Source organism: Strongylocentrotus purpuratus, unplaced genomic scaffold, assembly GCF_000002235.5.
Source record: "Strongylocentrotus purpuratus isolate Spur 01 unplaced genomic scaffold, Spur_5.0 spur5_scaffold_16, whole genome shotgun sequence".
Classification (NCBI taxonomy): Eukaryota; Metazoa; Echinodermata; class Echinoidea; order Camarodonta; family Strongylocentrotidae; genus Strongylocentrotus; species Strongylocentrotus purpuratus.
The window spans coordinates 27,803,988-27,823,423 of NW_022145601.1; the positions used below are offsets into that span (position 1 = coordinate 27,803,988).

General features: G+C 36.1%; 1 protein-coding gene across 2 annotated transcripts; it reads right to left on the minus strand.

Annotated features, from left to right (window-relative positions):
• Window positions 1-7,659: 7,659 nt before the first annotated feature.
• Window positions 7,660-18,430, minus strand: LOC575362 (TAR DNA-binding protein 43). Of its 2 annotated transcripts, none has more exons than XM_030987213.1 (6): window positions 17,998-18,430; window positions 16,761-16,927; window positions 15,600-15,737; window positions 14,146-14,340; window positions 13,626-13,734; window positions 7,660-11,955 (listed from the first exon to the last, which is right to left on the minus strand). In XM_030987213.1, the coding sequence occupies exons 1-6, from the start codon at window positions 18,251-18,253 to the stop codon at window positions 11,396-11,398; spliced, it is 1,425 nt and encodes a 474-aa protein (XP_030843073.1). In that variant the 5' UTR covers window positions 18,254-18,430; the 3' UTR covers window positions 7,660-11,395. The 2 variants fall into 2 exon arrangements, with proteins under 2 accessions (XP_030843073.1, XP_030843072.1); XM_030987212.1 differs by having other exon boundaries at window positions 15,594-15,737.
• Window positions 18,431-19,436: the final 1,006 nt, after the last annotated feature.

A 19,436-nucleotide genomic window follows, 5' to 3' on the forward strand; every position in this document is an offset into this window, starting at 1 on the left:
TCATAATAATTATCTTACTTTCACAATAAGGTCGGTGGCAATCATGCGACAAGCTTCTTTTTTCTTCTATTTTGATAAAAGAATGTAGACAAAAGATTAATGACGATGATTATGAAGGAAATGATATGATGTTTTATAGATGGCGTGTCCAGGAATAAGGGGCGGTAACCCTTCAGATGGAGAAGTTGGATGTACATGAACTGCCCAATGTAGCATTGCGGGTCGAAGTTATAATGCGTTTTTCTTATTTTACTTTCTCTCTTCCATTCTTGGATCTTGGATTCTTTTCCTCCTAAATACTCCGAAGAAGAGTTTTGACTGGAGGTGGTGGAGGGTGGACGTGAACATTCAATGGGAGGGGGTGCGGCAGCTCCATCGTTTGATGAGTCCCCCAATGGTGTCTGATAAACTTGTGTTCACGATGGTGTTTCTTCCCTTCTGGAATTCAATAGCGGTTCATTAACTCATGTCCTGAAAAAGGGCTGGTAACTGAACTAATTTTATTTTTTAAATAGACTTCAGGTTACTTCATTCGAACTTACGTGGACAGTAGTCCCGTTGAATATACAGACTTACAATAGTTCTGAGAGTGTTCGGGTGCTAGGGTTCGTGAGGAGGCCGTCTCATTCCTTCTCATATACTGTACACCTTTCATTTCCAAAAATACTTTTCTTTTAAAAGGAGCATCTAAACACAAGATAATCTCAAAACAAAAATATGAGACATTAATAAATTTACCCCTGCACTCTAATTAATAACGCTTTAAGAATCATCTTCAACATTTTATTACTTTGTTTCTCTTTCCGTGGTTCAAGATTTATTTGTGAGCGATGGAAGCGAGTTGGCAAATTTGCATTGCGATTTTATTTGTTAACAAAAATCTATCTTGATGGGGTTTTAATGGCAATCTCATAAATAAAGAATGAATAAGGCCTTTAAGGTTCCATAATTAGATGAACTATCAGTGCGAGTAAGTGAGCTTTGGAGGAATTCGAGAAGAAAACAATACTGCCCTCAGTCGCTTTAAATTATGTGATGGAAGTTAAAAGGGAAAAAAAAATTCTGGGGAGAGGAGGGGTGGCAAAAAAAATGTAGAGAGTACAAAATAATTATTGTTACGATTGGCTTTTGGTAATTTGCTTTGCACTTGCCTTGAGTTTAAAACTCGCTCAAAACCATACCACCAGTCCAGAAAGCAAATTGATCACCTTCTCATTTTCTAGAGAAGGAACATTTGAAAGCATTACAATTACATCTCTTAAAGAAACAGTTCGTTATTTTGAAATTTGGGCACAATTATTTGATAAAAGCAATAGGGTAACCGTTACTATACACAGCTACTCCCATTGATTGAAGCTAGATATTGTCCTTCATGTGACTGTAAGAGCGCACAGTTTGCAAGCGACAATGGGAATTAGGTAAAAGGGGGCGCTTATCAAAGGGCACGTAATAGAAAGTAAAAGGGACACTTATAAAAAATTTAAAAATTAAAAAAGTAGCAAAGGGAGCATATAATTATTGAAAAAGGGTACTTGTGGGAGGTGAAAAAAAATTAATCGCCAGGGGGAAGGTTTCCTATAAAAACATTAAATTGACACTTGTAAAAGTAAAAGGGGCAATTATAAGATTTTAATCGGGACACTTTATTATCAGAAGTGAAAATGTGCAAATAATAATAAGGGTTGGAATTGAGCACTAGTCAGAAAGGACAAGGGGCGCTTATCATATGGGGAAAGGGCATTCCTTAGAAAGAATAAGGGGCACTTGTCAAATTGAAATTGTCATTAATATATCAGATTCTAATATTGTTGCACTTAACAATTGTGAAAAGAGAACTTAATTGAAAGGAAAAAAAACAATTATTATAAATAAAACGAGGCACATTGAGGGTACTTAACAAATGGGGGCACTCTAAACTTATCCCCCACCGCACCCAGAAGCGCGGCTTCTGCCATTATTTCATTCTAGCTCTCTCTGTCTGCCTTTCTGTCTGTCTCTCTCTCTCTCTCTCATTCCCCCCCCCCACCGTTTCTCTCTGTTTAATAGCCCCCCCCCCTTCTTTCACCCCTTTTCCCTTTCCTGTCATTTGAACTAGGTCCCTCATGCTGTTCAATTATTGTCAGTGGCGGATCCAGTAATGTATTCTCTGTAAGGGAGACATATTTTGAAACAAAGTGCTGGCAAGCCGTCAACCCCCCCCACCCGATAAATGGAACATTATGCACATAACCCCGCGATTCGCCAATGATTGTGAACATTACCATTTAATCTGACACAGGGGCGGATCCAGTTGGCGGCAAGGGAGGGACCAAAAAGGGGGCCCAATTCGTGAAAAAAAATGTTTAGCGACGAGTCAGCCAGCCGGCGAATAAGCGGGGGGGGGGGGGGGGGGGTGGGTAAGGAACAGTTTTTTTTAATTAACACCCCCCCCCTTTTGTGCTAGGGGGAGGTTGCCCCGTCTTCTTTTTTATTTTAAGAATAGGTTAAATTTACCTGTTTTGGGGGGCCAGGATCCGCCACTGATCTGACAGGCCTTCAAGGTCATTCATTTTTCCATGCTTGTCCGTCTGCCCTGGTACGACTATTGCATATCATAATCATTTTTTAATCTGTGATTTCGACCTTTGCTCTAGACGCAGTCTATCACAGTAACTGAATAATCTGCCCCACTTAATATTTATTGTATCACACGATCTGTCAGTAAAATATAGCAAGGTGTAATATCGTAGTCTTTGTGCGTTTATTCACATCAAATTTGGGTTTATTTTAAGTACTTGTAGTTTCTCATCCTTTTCATTTGATAAGTATCTTACAAACCAGGAAAAAACAAAATAAATACAGAAACGAACCCCGGAACCAATCGCCTGTGACATCGGCAGTGCGTATTATAACCCGTGATGTTAAAGCAACAGGAACTGTTCCTGTTTCTACGGAATCATGGTTTTCATTTAGGTTAAAATTGCCGGTGTGAAGACAAATAACGAAGGATCGGTCGGTCTAGCGTAGACCGGTTCAACGAAGTGAGTGAGAATGGGGTCTAAAGTACCGAGATCCGGGAAAACAAACATTCGAGTCACCAAACTTACGGCTAAAAATATAGTTCAAGTCTATACCTGTAGAGAAATAGGTCTATACAATCATGTACTAGTACTTCTGTAAGGCGACTTTCCATGCCCAACATAGGTATACAATGTATGACAAACTCACTCAAGTACGAGGGGCACGGGGCATTATCAACCGGGTAAAATACAAAATTCCCTTATAAAATTAAATTATGCAAATCCTGTTCAAACCTCTTTTTCAATATGTTCTTTTGCTCGGTTTGCAATACAAACCGTTAATCCCAGAATGTTGCAGGAACAATATTGATCGCCAGCTTGCAAGTAACTGAATTAAATCCACACACCATTAATGACACAATAGTTGGTAAATAACATTGTCGAAGGCTCGACAAAAAGATCATATAGAGCAACGGATGTCGCCCCCCCCCAGCTATTATTAAGGGTCTAGAAAATATATTTTCTCCCAAAAAATACATGGTTCACTGTTGGCTCGGATATTTTGCTCCCCCCCCCCCCCCTCCCTCGACAAATTTTTATATGATATATATACGTCACCGCTATAGCGTAGTTATAGAAATATGCTAATTACATTCGGCCTACTCTAAAGCTAGGCTTTAGCTAGGCTTACAATTTCAGACTTCTGTAACTTTTTGCGATTGTGTAAGCATCATTATATTTACACAAGGTCTCTTTCCTTTTTTGGGGGTAATAATCTCACCTGCCATTGCTAATCCTTGAGTACCTGCAACTACTCCTCCTCCTAGATCTCCGTCCTACTCGTCTGACGAGAACGCATAACATCGACATCACCCTCATAACCATTCTCGGTATCATCCTGGTAATCATCTTGTATACCCTGTAATGTGTGAACCTCGTATGATCAGTTCGTCAAAGACAGTAAACTTAGTGCACGTTTATTCCGTAGTATTAAAGCAGGACAATGTAATAATTGGTATATGCCTCTAGGCTCTAAATATAATTTTATTTTCAGTGTTATGTTTCCTTGAACTCGAGCCAGGCTGTCCGTGTTTTTCCCTATTTTCGTTATATTTCACCAAACTTTATTTGTTTAACACATGTGCAGAATGGTCGGGCCTTGATTTAGTATTTGTGTTACTTTGTGATATTGTGCTTTCTACACGATGCCGTCCAAACTTTGTTGATACTGGTCCTCCTCAAAGTAATACTCGGTCGACCAGCTTGGCACCTTCCTTATCAAGAACTCTTTTGGTGAAGTAGGTGACGATCGGTGATTTAAATAAACTTAAGGCAAGACAACATTTTTTTTTAAGTGGAACAAGTTTAGGCACCTTATCGTAGAACAACTTGAGAAGTTTACAATTGCACATGAAATACTGCAAGAGCACATTGACTTGACGCCATGTCAAAATCTTTCTTGTGAATTCAGGTACAGTTCTTGTCACTCCAACTGTTTTGTAAAACTTCACAGCATGTGTCTCCGAATCCTTAGCAGCCTGACAACCATTGTTAAAACATGAACTAAGTATTGGTATAGAAGTGAGCCACAATATGCACAGATTTTTAAACTCGTTATCTTGTTTACCGCTTATTCCGATTGTTTGGGATTGGACTTTATACAGAGCACAATCGGTCAAGAAAATTTGAGCTAGCTATCACGAGCAGAGTATCTAGATTAGGAAAACCGCAATCCCGACAGGATAAATGTTGTCATATCCTGCTGGAAAAGAATGTTTGACATCGCAATGTATATCGAATGTATTAATGTACATTAGGCCTACATATTGGAGAGCTATTTCCTTGTAAAGCCTTCATGCGTGAACACGCTTTGTACACTGTGTAATAGAGCTTGCATGTACTTGTACTTTCCACTGCAAGTGACATCCTTAAAAAAGGAATCCAACCCTTGACCTTGTCATAAGTTGATTTGTATGAAAGCAGAAAAATGACAGAAACAGAATGGCAAAAGTTAGAAATGAATCGGACCAATAACCAGTTATGAATGTTTAGAATATGAGATCACTAAGTCTATACGAATCTCAAATTGGTAGTTCAGTCAGTGAATGGTGACGTAGACGTGGATAACTCTCCCATTTGCCGTGTACAAAAATATCATTAATTTCTGTTTTTCTCCCAAGTTCCTTCTCCCTTGGGGCACTACTCAAAATACATTATATAGATATCATATTATTATAGGTCTTTTAAAAAGAATAGACCCTCCTGAGCAATAATGATTTTTTTTAAAATTTAATTTTAGTCGTCTTACATATTGGAGATGTGAAAATAGACCGCAACTACATATTACATTGATATATTTAGTCAGATTTAATTGAAACTTTCATCAGTTTGCTTCTCTAATTTGTCTATCTTTTAGACTACTCGTCTATTAGGGTAGGATTTCCCTTTAACCAGTTGAACACGAATGTTTGATTAATCAGGAAATTACAGACGGCTATACCATGGTTTTGCAGGAAGAGAGTAAAATGTATCGACGGGCTGAAGAAGATTCCCCCCCCCCCTCTTACATGTTGTTAAATATAAGCTACTCTGCAAGGGGGAGGGGTGGGGAGCCACCGTTACATGATATCACTGAGCTGAATATGTCCCCTTTTTTGCCTTGACGTACTGTGATCGAGGCCTACGTTTTAAATACAGTTTCCTCAATATCATTATTTACCTTGGTTTGAGTTCAATTTATTTCTTATTTTGTTCATTTCAGGGGCATTCCAATCCCAACAACAAGATACAGTACTCAAAACGAAAGCAAACATACATACACTGGTCAGATTGGATTAATAAGAAGTTAAGAGTTGGATGTTTTGCTTTTAGAGATCTCTATCTATACATAATGTATATGATGTATATCCAGTGATGTAACGTCAGAAAAATTTCCAATCTGTTCCTATATAGACAATGACCAATCATTTTGATAAGTATAAATGCTGAATTGCTGGGGAGTATATTTTTTCGTAAGAACACATGAAAGAAGGTATATGAAAATTGCATACACCTGAATAGTTTGTATATTATTTATCATGCTCTTCGACAGCAGTAGTTTCCTACACTGATTTCCTAACTTCAATCCTGAACCAAACACTATACATAACCGGGACAGAGATGCCAACCAGTACGATAAAATCGTATGTAGTACGATAATAAGAGTGAAATACGATAATACGATATCACCTCTTAAAATACACCCAAACAAATTTTGCTTTATAATTTTCTCATTAAATTTTAATGACAGAGCAAACATTTTACTTGACCGAACTTACCAGTAAAACATTTTTCTGAAATTTTACTGTGGTAGTGTCGAGTTTTCGTGAAAATCTGATTTTTTTTTCCTCTCCAAAATCTGTTTATTTTTTATTTTTAGGATACTCAGTCTGTTGTTTTTTTGTGTCGAGAGGTTGGCATCTCTGGAAACCCTAAACCGAACCTAAAACCGAATTGAAACCCTAATGCTATACTTTGAACAAAATTAAAACAAAACAGAGAACTTGAGACTGGAGAAACTTCTGATCTCCCATTTACCTTGCGGTGGAATCAATAGTGATCTCAGCTTTTGAACACATACAACTTTCTTCATATTTTGTCAAACTACTTTCAAAATTGCATCAACATCTTTTGTTTTTCTTTTTTTAACTTTTGTGCAGAGCTGCCAACCTTGTGCGACCAAAAAAAGGAATCATGATGGCAAAAAAAAAAGGAATTTCAAGCAAAAAAAAGGAATTCATAAAAACGGAACTTACAACCACGCGCGACACACTTCCAATGCAGAAATGTTCATTCCTCATGCTGTTTTTTTTTTCCATACAAGCAGGTATTTTTGTTTTGGTTATTTTGTTATTATCGGCATTTCATTCTTTTTGAAAATATTTTTCTCTTTCAAATATGTTTTAAAATTAGTTTTCTCTTGAATTTGAGATCAAATCACCATTTTGGGGCAGTTGTTTGAAATGTGGTATGTAAAAAAAAAAAAAAAAAAAAAAAAAAAAATATATATATATATATATATATATATATATATATGTATAAACGTATTTTATGAAGAAAAAACGTAATACCGTAATTTGGATGAAAAAACGGAGTAATTCCGGCAAAAACGGAATGGTTGGCAGCTCTGTTTGTGCTTTTCCACAATTCAACTCACTTGAATTGTATAATATTATGTTCCTTGGTAATGTGCATACAAGAATGTATGGATATAAATGGAAAAGATGATGGCATTCATCATTTGTCACAACCCATGCTGTATAATGGAGATCTCACTGGTGATTTCAATCTCCGAGGACTGACTGTATGTTGATTGATAAGGGTTTCACTCTGTTCAATGTTTCATAGTCACTGCCTAAATTGTAAACAAATGACTGACAAGACCTATTAAATGACAAAGTGACTATAAGACACAACTACACAAACAAAACTACCACTTGCAGTCTTCATATCAAGATGGACTACCCCCCCCCCCCCAAAAAAAAAAAAAAAAAAAAAAAAAAAACACCTCATATCACTTCACTTTTCACATCTCATTTGTATTCTTACACCACTTTCAGACGGACGAGTTAGAAACAATGGTCTCACCACAATAAGAAGCAAACTACAGTTTACACCATAATCACTTTCCAACATCAAAAATATTTATGGAGCATTTTCAAAACACCTAAAGCAAACTCAAACAACAGATTTGACACTGTAGTGCAGGCAGCCAAGCAAACACACTAAATATCACAGATTACATGAATTACTCATACCTCAGGGAAAATTACAATATAAATAAAACGTCCTTCATTTTGCTTTTAGTCATGAACATTATCACACAGGTCACATGTATTTCTAACCAACCAAATATTGAGTGTGCTACATCAGCTAATCAGTATGAAACACAGCCTTTTACCCATTCAAATTCTTTCAAAGATTTCTATATTCAGTCTTACCAGTCACTTAACAGACTGCACAACATCATTCAATATGTTAGTCTGAATTTTACGACTACATTTTCATCCATTTCAATCAAAAATGTTTTAAAAAATCAATAAAATAGAAATTAAAATACATCGCTTATTACAAAGGTATGTTTATGTCAATGTACTTCTGACAAAATCATTTCCAAAAAGTTTGAATGCCACAAGATAAAAGGAAGAAAACTTCCTTATATATACGATATACCAGACAATCACAAAGCATGTATCATCACATACATTCCAAAGAACAAAATAACATTAACAGCATCAACTTCTTAAAAGTATGTACATGTACATCATTTATATATACAAGCCATAAAAATCATCTGCTCCATCCAACACATTGCCATCAAACCTACCAAGATCTCATTTATGACAGTCCAGTACTAATAATGATCTTTACCCTACTATAAAATTGGACAAAAGTCAATTTTGAATGTGGTCTTCTCAATCATTTCTTTATGATGTATTTGGTTATGATCATTTTGTGCACTTTATCGAAAGGCATCTATATCAGAAAAGTTGAAAAGGGGGAGTGTTTTGTATCTAACTTTGAGCCATTACAACTAGCAGGGATTATCTGAATTATAAACCATGGACCATCAATCACTTTAAAAAATTATATCTTTTCAGACCACCATCACTAAGCATACAAGCCAATGCACTTCAAGTGTGTATCATACCACTGATTAAAAAGTTGATCATTTTCCTACATGCATTTACTTAGTCATGAAGAAAAAAAAATGGTCATTCAAAACACAATAATCCACTATTATACAGACTCAATGTGTTTCCAGCAATATCAAAGAATACACTTCATTCGACTTTGTTATCAAAACATAAATACAGTTGTGTCAGTAGTCAACAACATGTCATTTTTCTGTCAACATAAACATAATTTCTGTCAAAACCAACATCATTATGCCATATTTCAGACAACAAATCTACATTGGCATATTTCACATCTTTCCAAACATATTACTATTTATACATGGCATTTTCTATCGCTATATTCAACATTACCATCACATATTTGTCAACAAACAACATAATCATGTCACTTCACTGACCAAGAATAAACCCCTGCATATACAATGTATTTCAATCTACACAACATAGATGATGGTCATATGTTTTGCTAAGAAATGAAATAAAAGTGTCATATTTCTTTCAACAAATCAACAATGACATGCCATAAATTTCAAAAATCAACACAGACATGGCAAATATATACCAACAAATCCAACATACTCATTTCATCTTTCTGTCAAGAAAACAAAGTGAAGAAAGGCTGTATTTGAAAAGAAAGAGTACTCATCATAGACTCATCACTGAGTTAACAGGAATAATAGAAAGTAAACAATCATGTACAAACATCTCTAGACATTCAATACAGCTCCATATACAATGTTACAATCATACTTAGCACATTTGTTGGTTTGTATTTTGCCAAACCTTTTGACAGCAAAAGACACATCACAAACTATGAGGAAGTTGAACATTTCGCAGCTTGGAAGTATATTACATTCATTGCTGACAAAAGCTGCATGAACAGCATAACATGCAGTACACACATCACAAATCCTACGAGTTTTTATATCAGGCTTAATATATCACACAAATGTAATTATAACACGTTGTTCAAGCATTTACAACCAAGTGTTCCACACAACTAAACTGCACCTTTCTAGTCATTGCATAATGAATCGACTAGATATGATAAGCTTCACCAGATTTTTTCCATTCTTGTCAATTTGACAAGGATTATCTACATTTTTATTCAACCACATGACTTCATTTCATACAAATCTAACTTTTTGAGGGAGAAGGGGGCATTTTCAGCACCAAAAACCATTCCACAAAAGTATATAAATACAAATAAATATATCTCGGCAAATACACACACTAATTCAGTGACATGTAGACACAGCCCTTTTCATTTATATGTTCTGCACTCAGACACACCAGAGTCAATATCAGCATTGAAATCTTCTTTGAAGTCTGAAATTATTCAACACTGTGGCTACTTTGTTCCTTTTCATTTCAATAACTTTTTATTAGAAAAATATAGCTGTGTTTTGACAATGAACATTCCATGATTTACATAATGAAAGGAATTTCACATGTGATTTATTTCATCTATATCATAAGGGACTGTAACCATACTTACCTGAGCGCAGAACTCTGAACTAAATGTTACTTCATTTCTAGAAAGGATCTGAGTGATGTGTGTTTACATATTGTGCTTATTTGTGACATAAAAGACTTTAATTTGAGGTTAGAGCAGATTCATACAATCAGCTTGTATAAGCATATTCTTCACGGAATAAATGTAAAAGACGTATATTCCTTCAATGAAATGAAAAAAGTCTAAAAATAGATGAAAAAGGACTAAAAAAAATTTATTGGAGATATATAACCTTAGAACACAATGGAAAGACTGACTGAAATTTAAATTACTCAGTACAAAGGCAAATGGGATCTGGCTTTAAAAAAACATAACTTGTTGGGCCACTGCAAGATCACTTTCTCATCAGGGTTCAGCAGAGGGTACTCAATGAGAAAATCCTGGCACAGAAAAAGCCAATCCTGTACAACGTTTGTCACATGTCAGAGTAGAGATGACTAGTGCTGTACTAATATAATACTATCTCAGTCACACCAAAAATACCTAGGTCCCATTGAGAAGAAAAAAAAACTCTAAACCGATTGATTGTCAGACAAACAGGTTTAGTGACGTTTTCTTCATTCTGCTGTCACTCTGCTGTCGGTCTGGTGTCGGTTTGTCAGAGTGACTGGGGTACCAATAATAATAATAGTTTTGAAGGATTTCTATCATGAATTGAGTTGTTATGGACATGCATGGTAGCTGGACATAACCAGTTTGATCATTGGTTTGTCTTAATAATCACTAAATCAGATTTCTAGTAGCGGCTACACGACCAGGTTAAGGCAATACAGTACTGGAAAAGAGGAATACATTAGGACAATAATTTTCAGCCTAATAATCATACAAGTAATAAATGGAAATATTTTTTGGGCAACAGCGAAGTACTATCAGAAACTGCGTTTAGGTTCTAGGTTGATTTGTAATGGATTGAAGTAAATGGGAAATTAGCCTTAAAGAAGTCCCCTCTCTGTCTGTACATTATAGGCCTATTTTTCATTCCTTTCATCAAAAACAAAATCCCTTTTGGCAACCATTTTTTTTCCTGGCATAGAAAATTAACCACAAAAATATTTCATCAATTTATTTGTATATTCGGAAGGCTATAAAATGTCCGAATGTCCTGTATGTCTCGAACAAAATTCGCGTTTTACCTGATCATCATCCAGCTACCAGAAGCCAAAACTCACAAAGTGGGTGCATGATAGAAATAGTGTATAGGTCTACCAACCTGAAGCCTGCTTTCCACCTGCCCCATAGAACTGTCCTCCAGTACCATCTCCAGCCCCTTGGGCGGGGTTCCCTGCACCCCATCCCATCGCAGCGGCCTGCTGCTGTGCCTGGTAGGCCGTTGAATCAGCTGCTAAGGCAGGGTTATTCTGAGCCTGGGGTGTGGTTTGTGGGTTGCCCTGTGCAGCCGACTGGGCCATGGTTGCCTGTGCCTGTAAGGCATTCATTCCCGCACCTCCACCCATCAATAAACTCCCTACCATACCCAAGCCAGCCTGGTTCAAGGCTGCTGCTAACACAGCCTGGTTGAGCTGGTTTTGATTCATGTTGCCTTGAGGGTTTAAGATTCCCATTGCTGCAGCAGCTGGGTTTCCCATACCACCTCCCCCACCCTGGGGATTGTTAGGGATCATTTGACCTTGACCTTGGGTATTCATATTGTTATAACCCCCACCCCCATATCCCCCACTACCACTACCATCATTACCACCACCGCCTTGCTTGTTCCTGAAGTACTCGTTCTGGTATCCACCGCGACCTCCTTGGCTGAAACCTTTTAAATAAAACAGACATGTACATGTTAATGTTTTATGAATGTTTAAAAGATTTTGGAAGAAAATACCTGATAGCTGAGCAATGAGAAACAAAAGATAAGATACTGAAATTTACAGGCACAAAGAAAAAAATTTGGAGTTGGGATTTCAAATAAAATTTATTTCCAAGACATTATATACATATATTTTTCTTTCTTTCATGAATATTTTGCTCGTCTGCACAACTGACCTACTACATAATGCACTTTTTTTTTCCTCCAAAAATTCACGTCTTTGACTAGGACCCCTGTTACAGAGTTACAGAGTCCACTTTGGTCTTACACCTACTGATTGCAGGACCGAGTCCGGACTCGGGCCGGCGTCAAACCACATCCAGAGGTGGACTGGATGGAGGCGGCCTCAGTCCACTTTCAGACGTATGTGTAACAGGGGTCTAGATTAGCATTATTTTTTTTTTACTCAAGGCACCATCAGATATGCCGAGGTAAACCACTGCATTTTTTTAAATACACGACTGCACACAATGAAGTTTCTTAGGGAATTCACTGAGATAGAGAAATGTGAAGCATATCATGCTTATATCATTATCATGACTCAGATCTTAAAGAGACTTGGTAACATTGTAAAGATGAGAGAAAATGGTGCTAAGGTAGTGACTTCAATGCTACATGTACAATTAAAAATAATCTGAAACTTCAAGTGAAAACTGACAATTATTGTCGATAAAAATTGGGAAAAACTGATGTTATCGATACCTTAATTCTCCCAACTATAAAATTACAATATATTTTCATTTTAGGTCAATGTAAATTGTCACAAAGCAATTAATTGGCTCTATATACCATTCCAGACATTTAAGTGTTGAAAGATTTTAAAAGCCTGTTTTTTGTCTTATTTTCATGGAAAAATGGTTGGGAAAATTCAAAAATAGTTCGGAGAATTTACTGTTAATCACTAGAGGGTGTTGACCAGTTGACCTTTAAAGGTAATACAAAGTTTTGGTAAATTTTGAAAATTGGGTGGATAGCGAATCTTTACAATTTTGTTTTATTTGGATGCCCCTGTGGATGTATTATAAACACTAAAAAAATTAGCCCCTAAAACACTTCTGTTTTCGAGAAAAATTGAATATAGAAATTTACCGGTGCTCCCGGTAAATTTTGATAAATTTCAAATAGCGCCTATGGCCGTTCAATGGTAGCTGCGACCATGAAAATCTCAGAATATGTAGTTGTGATATGTAATTTCCAAACGGGAATAGCTAATCGGTCGATTTTAGTCAAGAAACATTGTTTCATAGCTAAACTAATATCTTGACCTTGAGAGGGAGCTATACAACATAAAGAGTTTATTAGTTATAATTTCATAACTTTAGACTCGATTTCAACCGCGACAACGATCAATGAATATTGTAGGAACGCATATGCTTCCGAAATTATTAATTTGAACCAAATTCATGACCTTATACCAAAACTTTGTAATACCTTTAATATCTTTGTGGTTTGAGAACATTTTCAGGATTTTTTGCATGTTAAAGGGCTAGTAAAGTAGAAGGAAGATAATAAGTAACATTTCATACCAAAATCACACAATTTTTTAATCAACCTTCAACAATGTTACCGAGTCACTTTAGCAAGGCTCAAATCATATTGTATTTTCTGCTACTTACCACCACCACCACCATCTCTGCCACCAAATGGTGGCCTTCCGCCTTGCTGATGAGGGTTCTGCCCTTGCTTATTCTTGGGATCAGCATAGTTTATCAAAACACTGTTACCCTGTAGAGACATTATAAAAAAGATAATTGATTTGATCACAATCTTAGTTATGATTTCAAAGGCTGTCTGTATTCTCAAATTATTCCATGATGACTAATATTAGTAAAATACATGGTATAGTCATGTTTTCAAACCGCCTCCCCTTTTCTTTTATTTGACATGTTACCTTAAATGACTCCCTAGTCCCCAGTCTAATCAAAATCTTTCAACATAAAATATGGGCCCTGTCTTACAAAGAGCTCAATTGATCCAAATCAATCGCAAGTCCCCCAATCAATCACAAATTTGCAGTCTCCCATCTCTATGTACATAGTTGCAATTGATATTGATCTCAAATAAGCTGCGATTGATATCAACTCTAAAACACAAAGTAAATTTGTTTACACTTGTAACCAGCTAAAAAGGACTTACATTGATGATATGATCCTGGCCGATTAGGCTCTGTGCAATCTGAGCATTTTCTAATGTAACAAAGGCAAATCCTCTGAATTCTTTGGGAATGAATACATCTGTGACCTCTCCTATCTTGGCAAAGTACTGATAGATATCATCCTCCTTCACATCTGGTGATAACCTACCAACAAACAGTTTCCTCTTCTCTGGTTGCTATAGAAACGAGATGGAAAGAACGGATTTGGATTATGAAATGGCTAGAGTCATGCTGTTACTAAGCTACATTAATGATAATGTTGAACATTTTGTCATGTTCGCAGTACCTTATTAACTTGGCTTAAATAAATAAAAACATATCCCAGATAGAAATTTTAAGTTTTTCACATGGATGTGTAAGTATCAATATTTAATGCTGGTTTTCAATAACAAAAACAACAACAGCAACATCACCATCAACCACAAAACACTATAAAATCTTTGTGTACTGTATTTAAGAATACTCTGCAAATCAGAGCTATTATGAATAATACAGGAGTAGTTAAAAGTAATTCCAAAGCATTGTCAAAATCTATAAAACCTTAAATTTTATCTCATTTATGGGAAAAATTTCTTACACTGTTCATTAAGAAAATGGAGAGGGAGTAAGAATTCCATACAAACTCTATACATGTACATATCTTGCTTTAAAGGATTTCTAGCAATACCCCATCTTTTAGTAATGATTGAAAAATAAAAATATCTCATTAGATACATGTACATTAAAAAGGAAAAATCTTATAAGAATAAATTCTCTTTTCCATGAAATGCCAGATGAACTTGGCCATTTGTGCCTTAAAATGTGTAGTAAATAGATATTATTCTACATCGTTTAGTGAAATTTTGTCATTACTTAAGGTACAATGTCCCATTTGCAGGCCAAAAAATGAAAAGGTTAAATTCCAACGGCAGTCGAAAGATACTAATTTAGAACTTCCCTAAAAAAAAGGGGGCTTGAAAATGTCTTTAAGTGGGAAGATAAGTCGAATCAACTTAAGAGCTATAGAGCCAGTAAGTAATAGTCTGATTTTCAGACCATTGTACCGAATGGTTGTACGTTTTATGCTGCGCAAAGATTCAATCAGTTTAATTTTGGCCATTACAAGAAGCGGGTTATTGATGTAGACAAATGCTCATGTACTCTTTACAGCTCATTTTATATATGTTATTACCAAAGAAGAAAAAAAGCCGTCACTCAATAGTGTCTGACAGTGAAGTCTAGCAAGTAAATGGGTTTCCTTGCATAATATGAATATTAGGACACTGGTAATGTTAAAATTTCACAGATAGGACTTACACGACATATTCATAATCCCTGCAAAGTTCTACAGAATTTGATGTTGGCTGCAAAAGGGACATAGTATCTTTAAAATCAAATTTGACTGTTTCATTAAAGTAGAAGTAATGAAAAATAGGCAGGTATGACAAACCTCTACCTGGGAATCTGGATATTTGACCTCACACCACCTATCATCAATCTTATGCCTTTTATTGTTGACTGCATTCTGTGATTCAATGTCTCGATATCTGATGAAACCAAAACCTTTGGACTTGCCTTTGGGGTCTTTCTTTAGCTGTGGGGAAAAGCAAATAACTTTGTAAACCTTGTTTTTTTAAGAACATATTAGAAATCTTATAATCAAATTGATGTACGAGCATGTATTTTTTTCTTCCATTTGGGTGTGAATTTCTGAAAACAAATTATTTTAACAAATAGACACAGTAGACCAGAGTAGTTTCTGTTCATAAATAGGAGCCCAACGTGACCACCGGAGCCTGGAGTTGATATGTATTTCATCCGCTGCATCAATCTTAACATGTGAGACAACAATATAGATTTTGCATTCACGTTGTAAATACTTAGCTAAAACTTGCTTTTCATTATTTTTTTTACACCAGGTGAAGTTTCATGCCACATTTGATTCTCTTACAAAAAAAATTAATATTCTTTTATTGAGGGCCATTTATTGTTTGAGTCCTATTTTATAAAGTACATTTTGCTTTCAAAATTGTGAGTGTTTTTCTTCTCATGTGTCACTTGATATGGATAGAAATAGCGTATCTAGCGATCATAAACTTACAATCGCGGTCGCGCATATACAGTAGGTGTTATAGAGAAGGAAGACATTGAGAGAAATTCACTGTTGTGGAAGCAAACTGGAATTTTATAAACATTTTAGCCACATATCTGACCTGCTCAAAACAAGTTTTAGTTATGTACATGTACAAATTCAATACAAAATCTGTACTATAAGAAATTTATTGGAGACCAACCGGTTTTATCAGCCATACATGTGTCCGTGGTTGAAGGAAACCCAAGATAACTCGGGCCTTACACAAAGCATTTTTATGAGAGCAATATGACTGCACACAATAAGTGCAAGCTTACATTTACTTTTGATCAGTGCATGATCTCAACAAATCTGTCATTACTGACCTGATCGATGTGGAAAAGAGCATTTTGGTAGTAGTTCAAACAAATTCAATTATAGGAAAGTAATGTTGTCAATTACAATGACATAGATGTAAACGTGCTTTAATTGTCCTTCAATGTAAAAGGCTTTAGTTTATTAACTGTATTCTGCTGTTTACCCTACCTGTGTCATAACTAATTCACCATATTGTGAGAAGTAGTCCTTCATGCCTTCTACTGTTGTGTTGAAATCTAGACCAAGAACAATCAGATCTGATGTTCTCCTGTCATCAGTTTTTCTTGTCTTTCCGACTGGAAGTTCTCGTGTATCATCACCTTTCCGTTTATTTTCTGGAGAATACAGAGTAGAGTACAAACAAATTAATCAAAACAAAGTTATAATTAAAAAGCTGCAATAAATGCCACAAAGTCTACATGTACATGTAACTAACAATGTTCTTCATATATTTTAATTTTCAAAAATGTGACAATTTGATACCAAAGTGGTAGCGATTTGCTCACCTTCAACGTGTTCCTGAAGAATCCTGATGACGTGAGTTATTACAAACGCATTTTAGATTTTGTTTACATCACTCTTTAGTTTTTAATCAGGGTAATGAATGCCAACTTGGGCTAAGTAATATGATTAATATCAATATCGAATTTCACATTTTAAACTACAGCTAGCCTTCAAGCTAAAAAGGCTACTCTACTCAGATATTGTTTCCTTCTATCTTTTTTTTTAAGTAATGCAATTTGAATTTGGCGTATATATTCATAAATGAATGATAAAGGCCAATAAAACAAGACAACAACAACATTTCTATGAAGTATGAACTATGATATGACTTTGAGTATGAATATGATTATGAACCAACATCAAGACCATGATGCAGTGTAGGTGGCTGGACTCTGGACGATTTTTAAATTTTCCCTATTGTATTGGATCGTTTGTCACTGTTATGACGAGTTCGTAATGGCATGCAGTTTTTCCGTTATAATCATTTTGCCTTCGGCGTAGACTAGAAGGAATGAGATTTAGATGACGTCATGCCCAGCGAGAGTTTTAAATATCGCTGCAAGATTTTTATCATGGATGTCGATTTTGACCCATAATTTCCTAAAAAGGGACCATTAATCGGATTATTTCAGTCAAGTTCGTAAGTGGAACCGAAGAAGTTAAACCTTTAGAGTCTACCTAATTTTCAAAATAAGATGCACCGGATATGCATGATATGCATCCTGTGAAATATGGAATTTGGCCGGTAGTTTTGCCAAGTTTGGTGTAACGTTTCTTTACACAAAGCGTGAACACTAAAGCGTATAGGGCTGTTCTGTCTCGAAGAGCCAACCCTACCCAAATCAGACAGAGGCTAACGAACGAAAGAGACAGTTTGAATTAAAGTTTATTTCTGATTTACCTTTAGGGAATGTGACGACGTAGAGATGATTTTGCCACACGCCATCTGGTGCCATCACTCGGCCTTCTACTACACGGAGTCCTCGCATTGTTCCCGATTCGGGATTACGGTACTTCAGCCCCGTCGCACCCGGGAACTGGGCGACAATCGTCGATAGCAAGATGGACGCACCTTCAGGGCTTGGTGGTTCGGCTGGCAGCTCGATAGTGGCTTCTGGGTCGTTTTCATCTTCTGTAGTTTGGATGTAATCTGCCATTTTAGCTATTTATTTCGAGTTCAATTTATTCTATAGATAATAGAGTACGTCAAAATGATCGTGTTTATCCAGTAAAAACCTCTCACTTCGGTTTTTTTAGATTTCAACTTCGGAATTTTACGTTGGCATTAACGTCTGCCTACCTACATGTACGCCGCGTGAAAGATGACGCTATACGTAGACTAAGCTTCATGCATTTTGATAACAATTTTTTAAGACTCATTCATCCATAATCCAAATTCAGTGAAATTCATCATTACCGAATTTGTTCAACAATTTATATATGAATACATACATTTAAAGTATTATAGCCATAATTAAAAACCAAAATTATAAAACTGAATTAATTTATTCAATTATATTAATTTCAACCGTCTTGGAATACAACTACATCTAAGAAATGAAACCGATAACAAGCCTTTTGCTCGCCAGCCACTGAATTCTTCATCATTAAATAAAAGTTTAGCTTTTAAAAATCCAATTTATCCAAATCTATATATCAAAAAAAGTAAATCTAATTTTAAAGGAATAAAAATCCTGATAGAAGAGGCGTAAATATTCACTTCTGAATGAAAAACGCCTACAAATTAAAACAACAACAACAACAACAACCGTTTCACAAAACTGTCATCCCATTGAAATGCGTTTACACGCGTTTCAATGGGATATCGGCGTACAAATAAGTTTGCAAGCAAGCGAGATTAATAAATCACTTTAATTATTGACAAAAATAAATTTAGTCATCAATATACACGAGATAAAATGTAAAGTTATATATTTGGTCATCTAGTTGCCAGGAATCATCCCAATTTATCAATTTCGCTAGTGGAAAGGAAGCAAATGTGGGGGGGGGGGGGGGGGACACTCATGCACTTATTCCGTGTTTATAAAGCGCTCAATACATCGATCCAACGATGTGCCTATAATGCCTGGATTACATTTGGCCTGCGACTAGTCTACGGAGCCCGTATCCTGCTCGTATCCCCTTTTCGGTGCGGCCTCTGTGCGGTGGCAGGAGGCGGCCGTGAGATTTTCGTAAGGATTCGCGGGCTCCGCGCAGCCCAAGTTTACGATTTTGTTTCGTGAGAAGTTAAACAAATTTGAAAAAATCGTAAGCCCGTAGCCCGTATACATATCGTAGGTGGCATTGCACAATCCCCGCACGGGCATCGCCCGGAGGCCT

Excerpts from the sequence above, each read along its gene's own strand:
- LOC575362 (XM_030987212.1), bottom strand. The coding sequence starts at position 18,253 with ATGGCAGATTACATCCAAACTACAGAAGATGAAAACGACCCAGAAGCC. Across the intron at positions 15,738-16,760 it reads GTGAATTAGTTATGACACAG|CTAAAGAAAGACCCCAAAGG; the intron begins GTAGGGTAAACA and ends TTTTCCCCACAG. Across the intron at positions 14,341-15,593 it reads ATCCAGATTCCCAGGTAGAG|CAACCAGAGAAGAGGAAACT; the intron begins GTTTGTCATACC and ends TCGTTTCTATAG.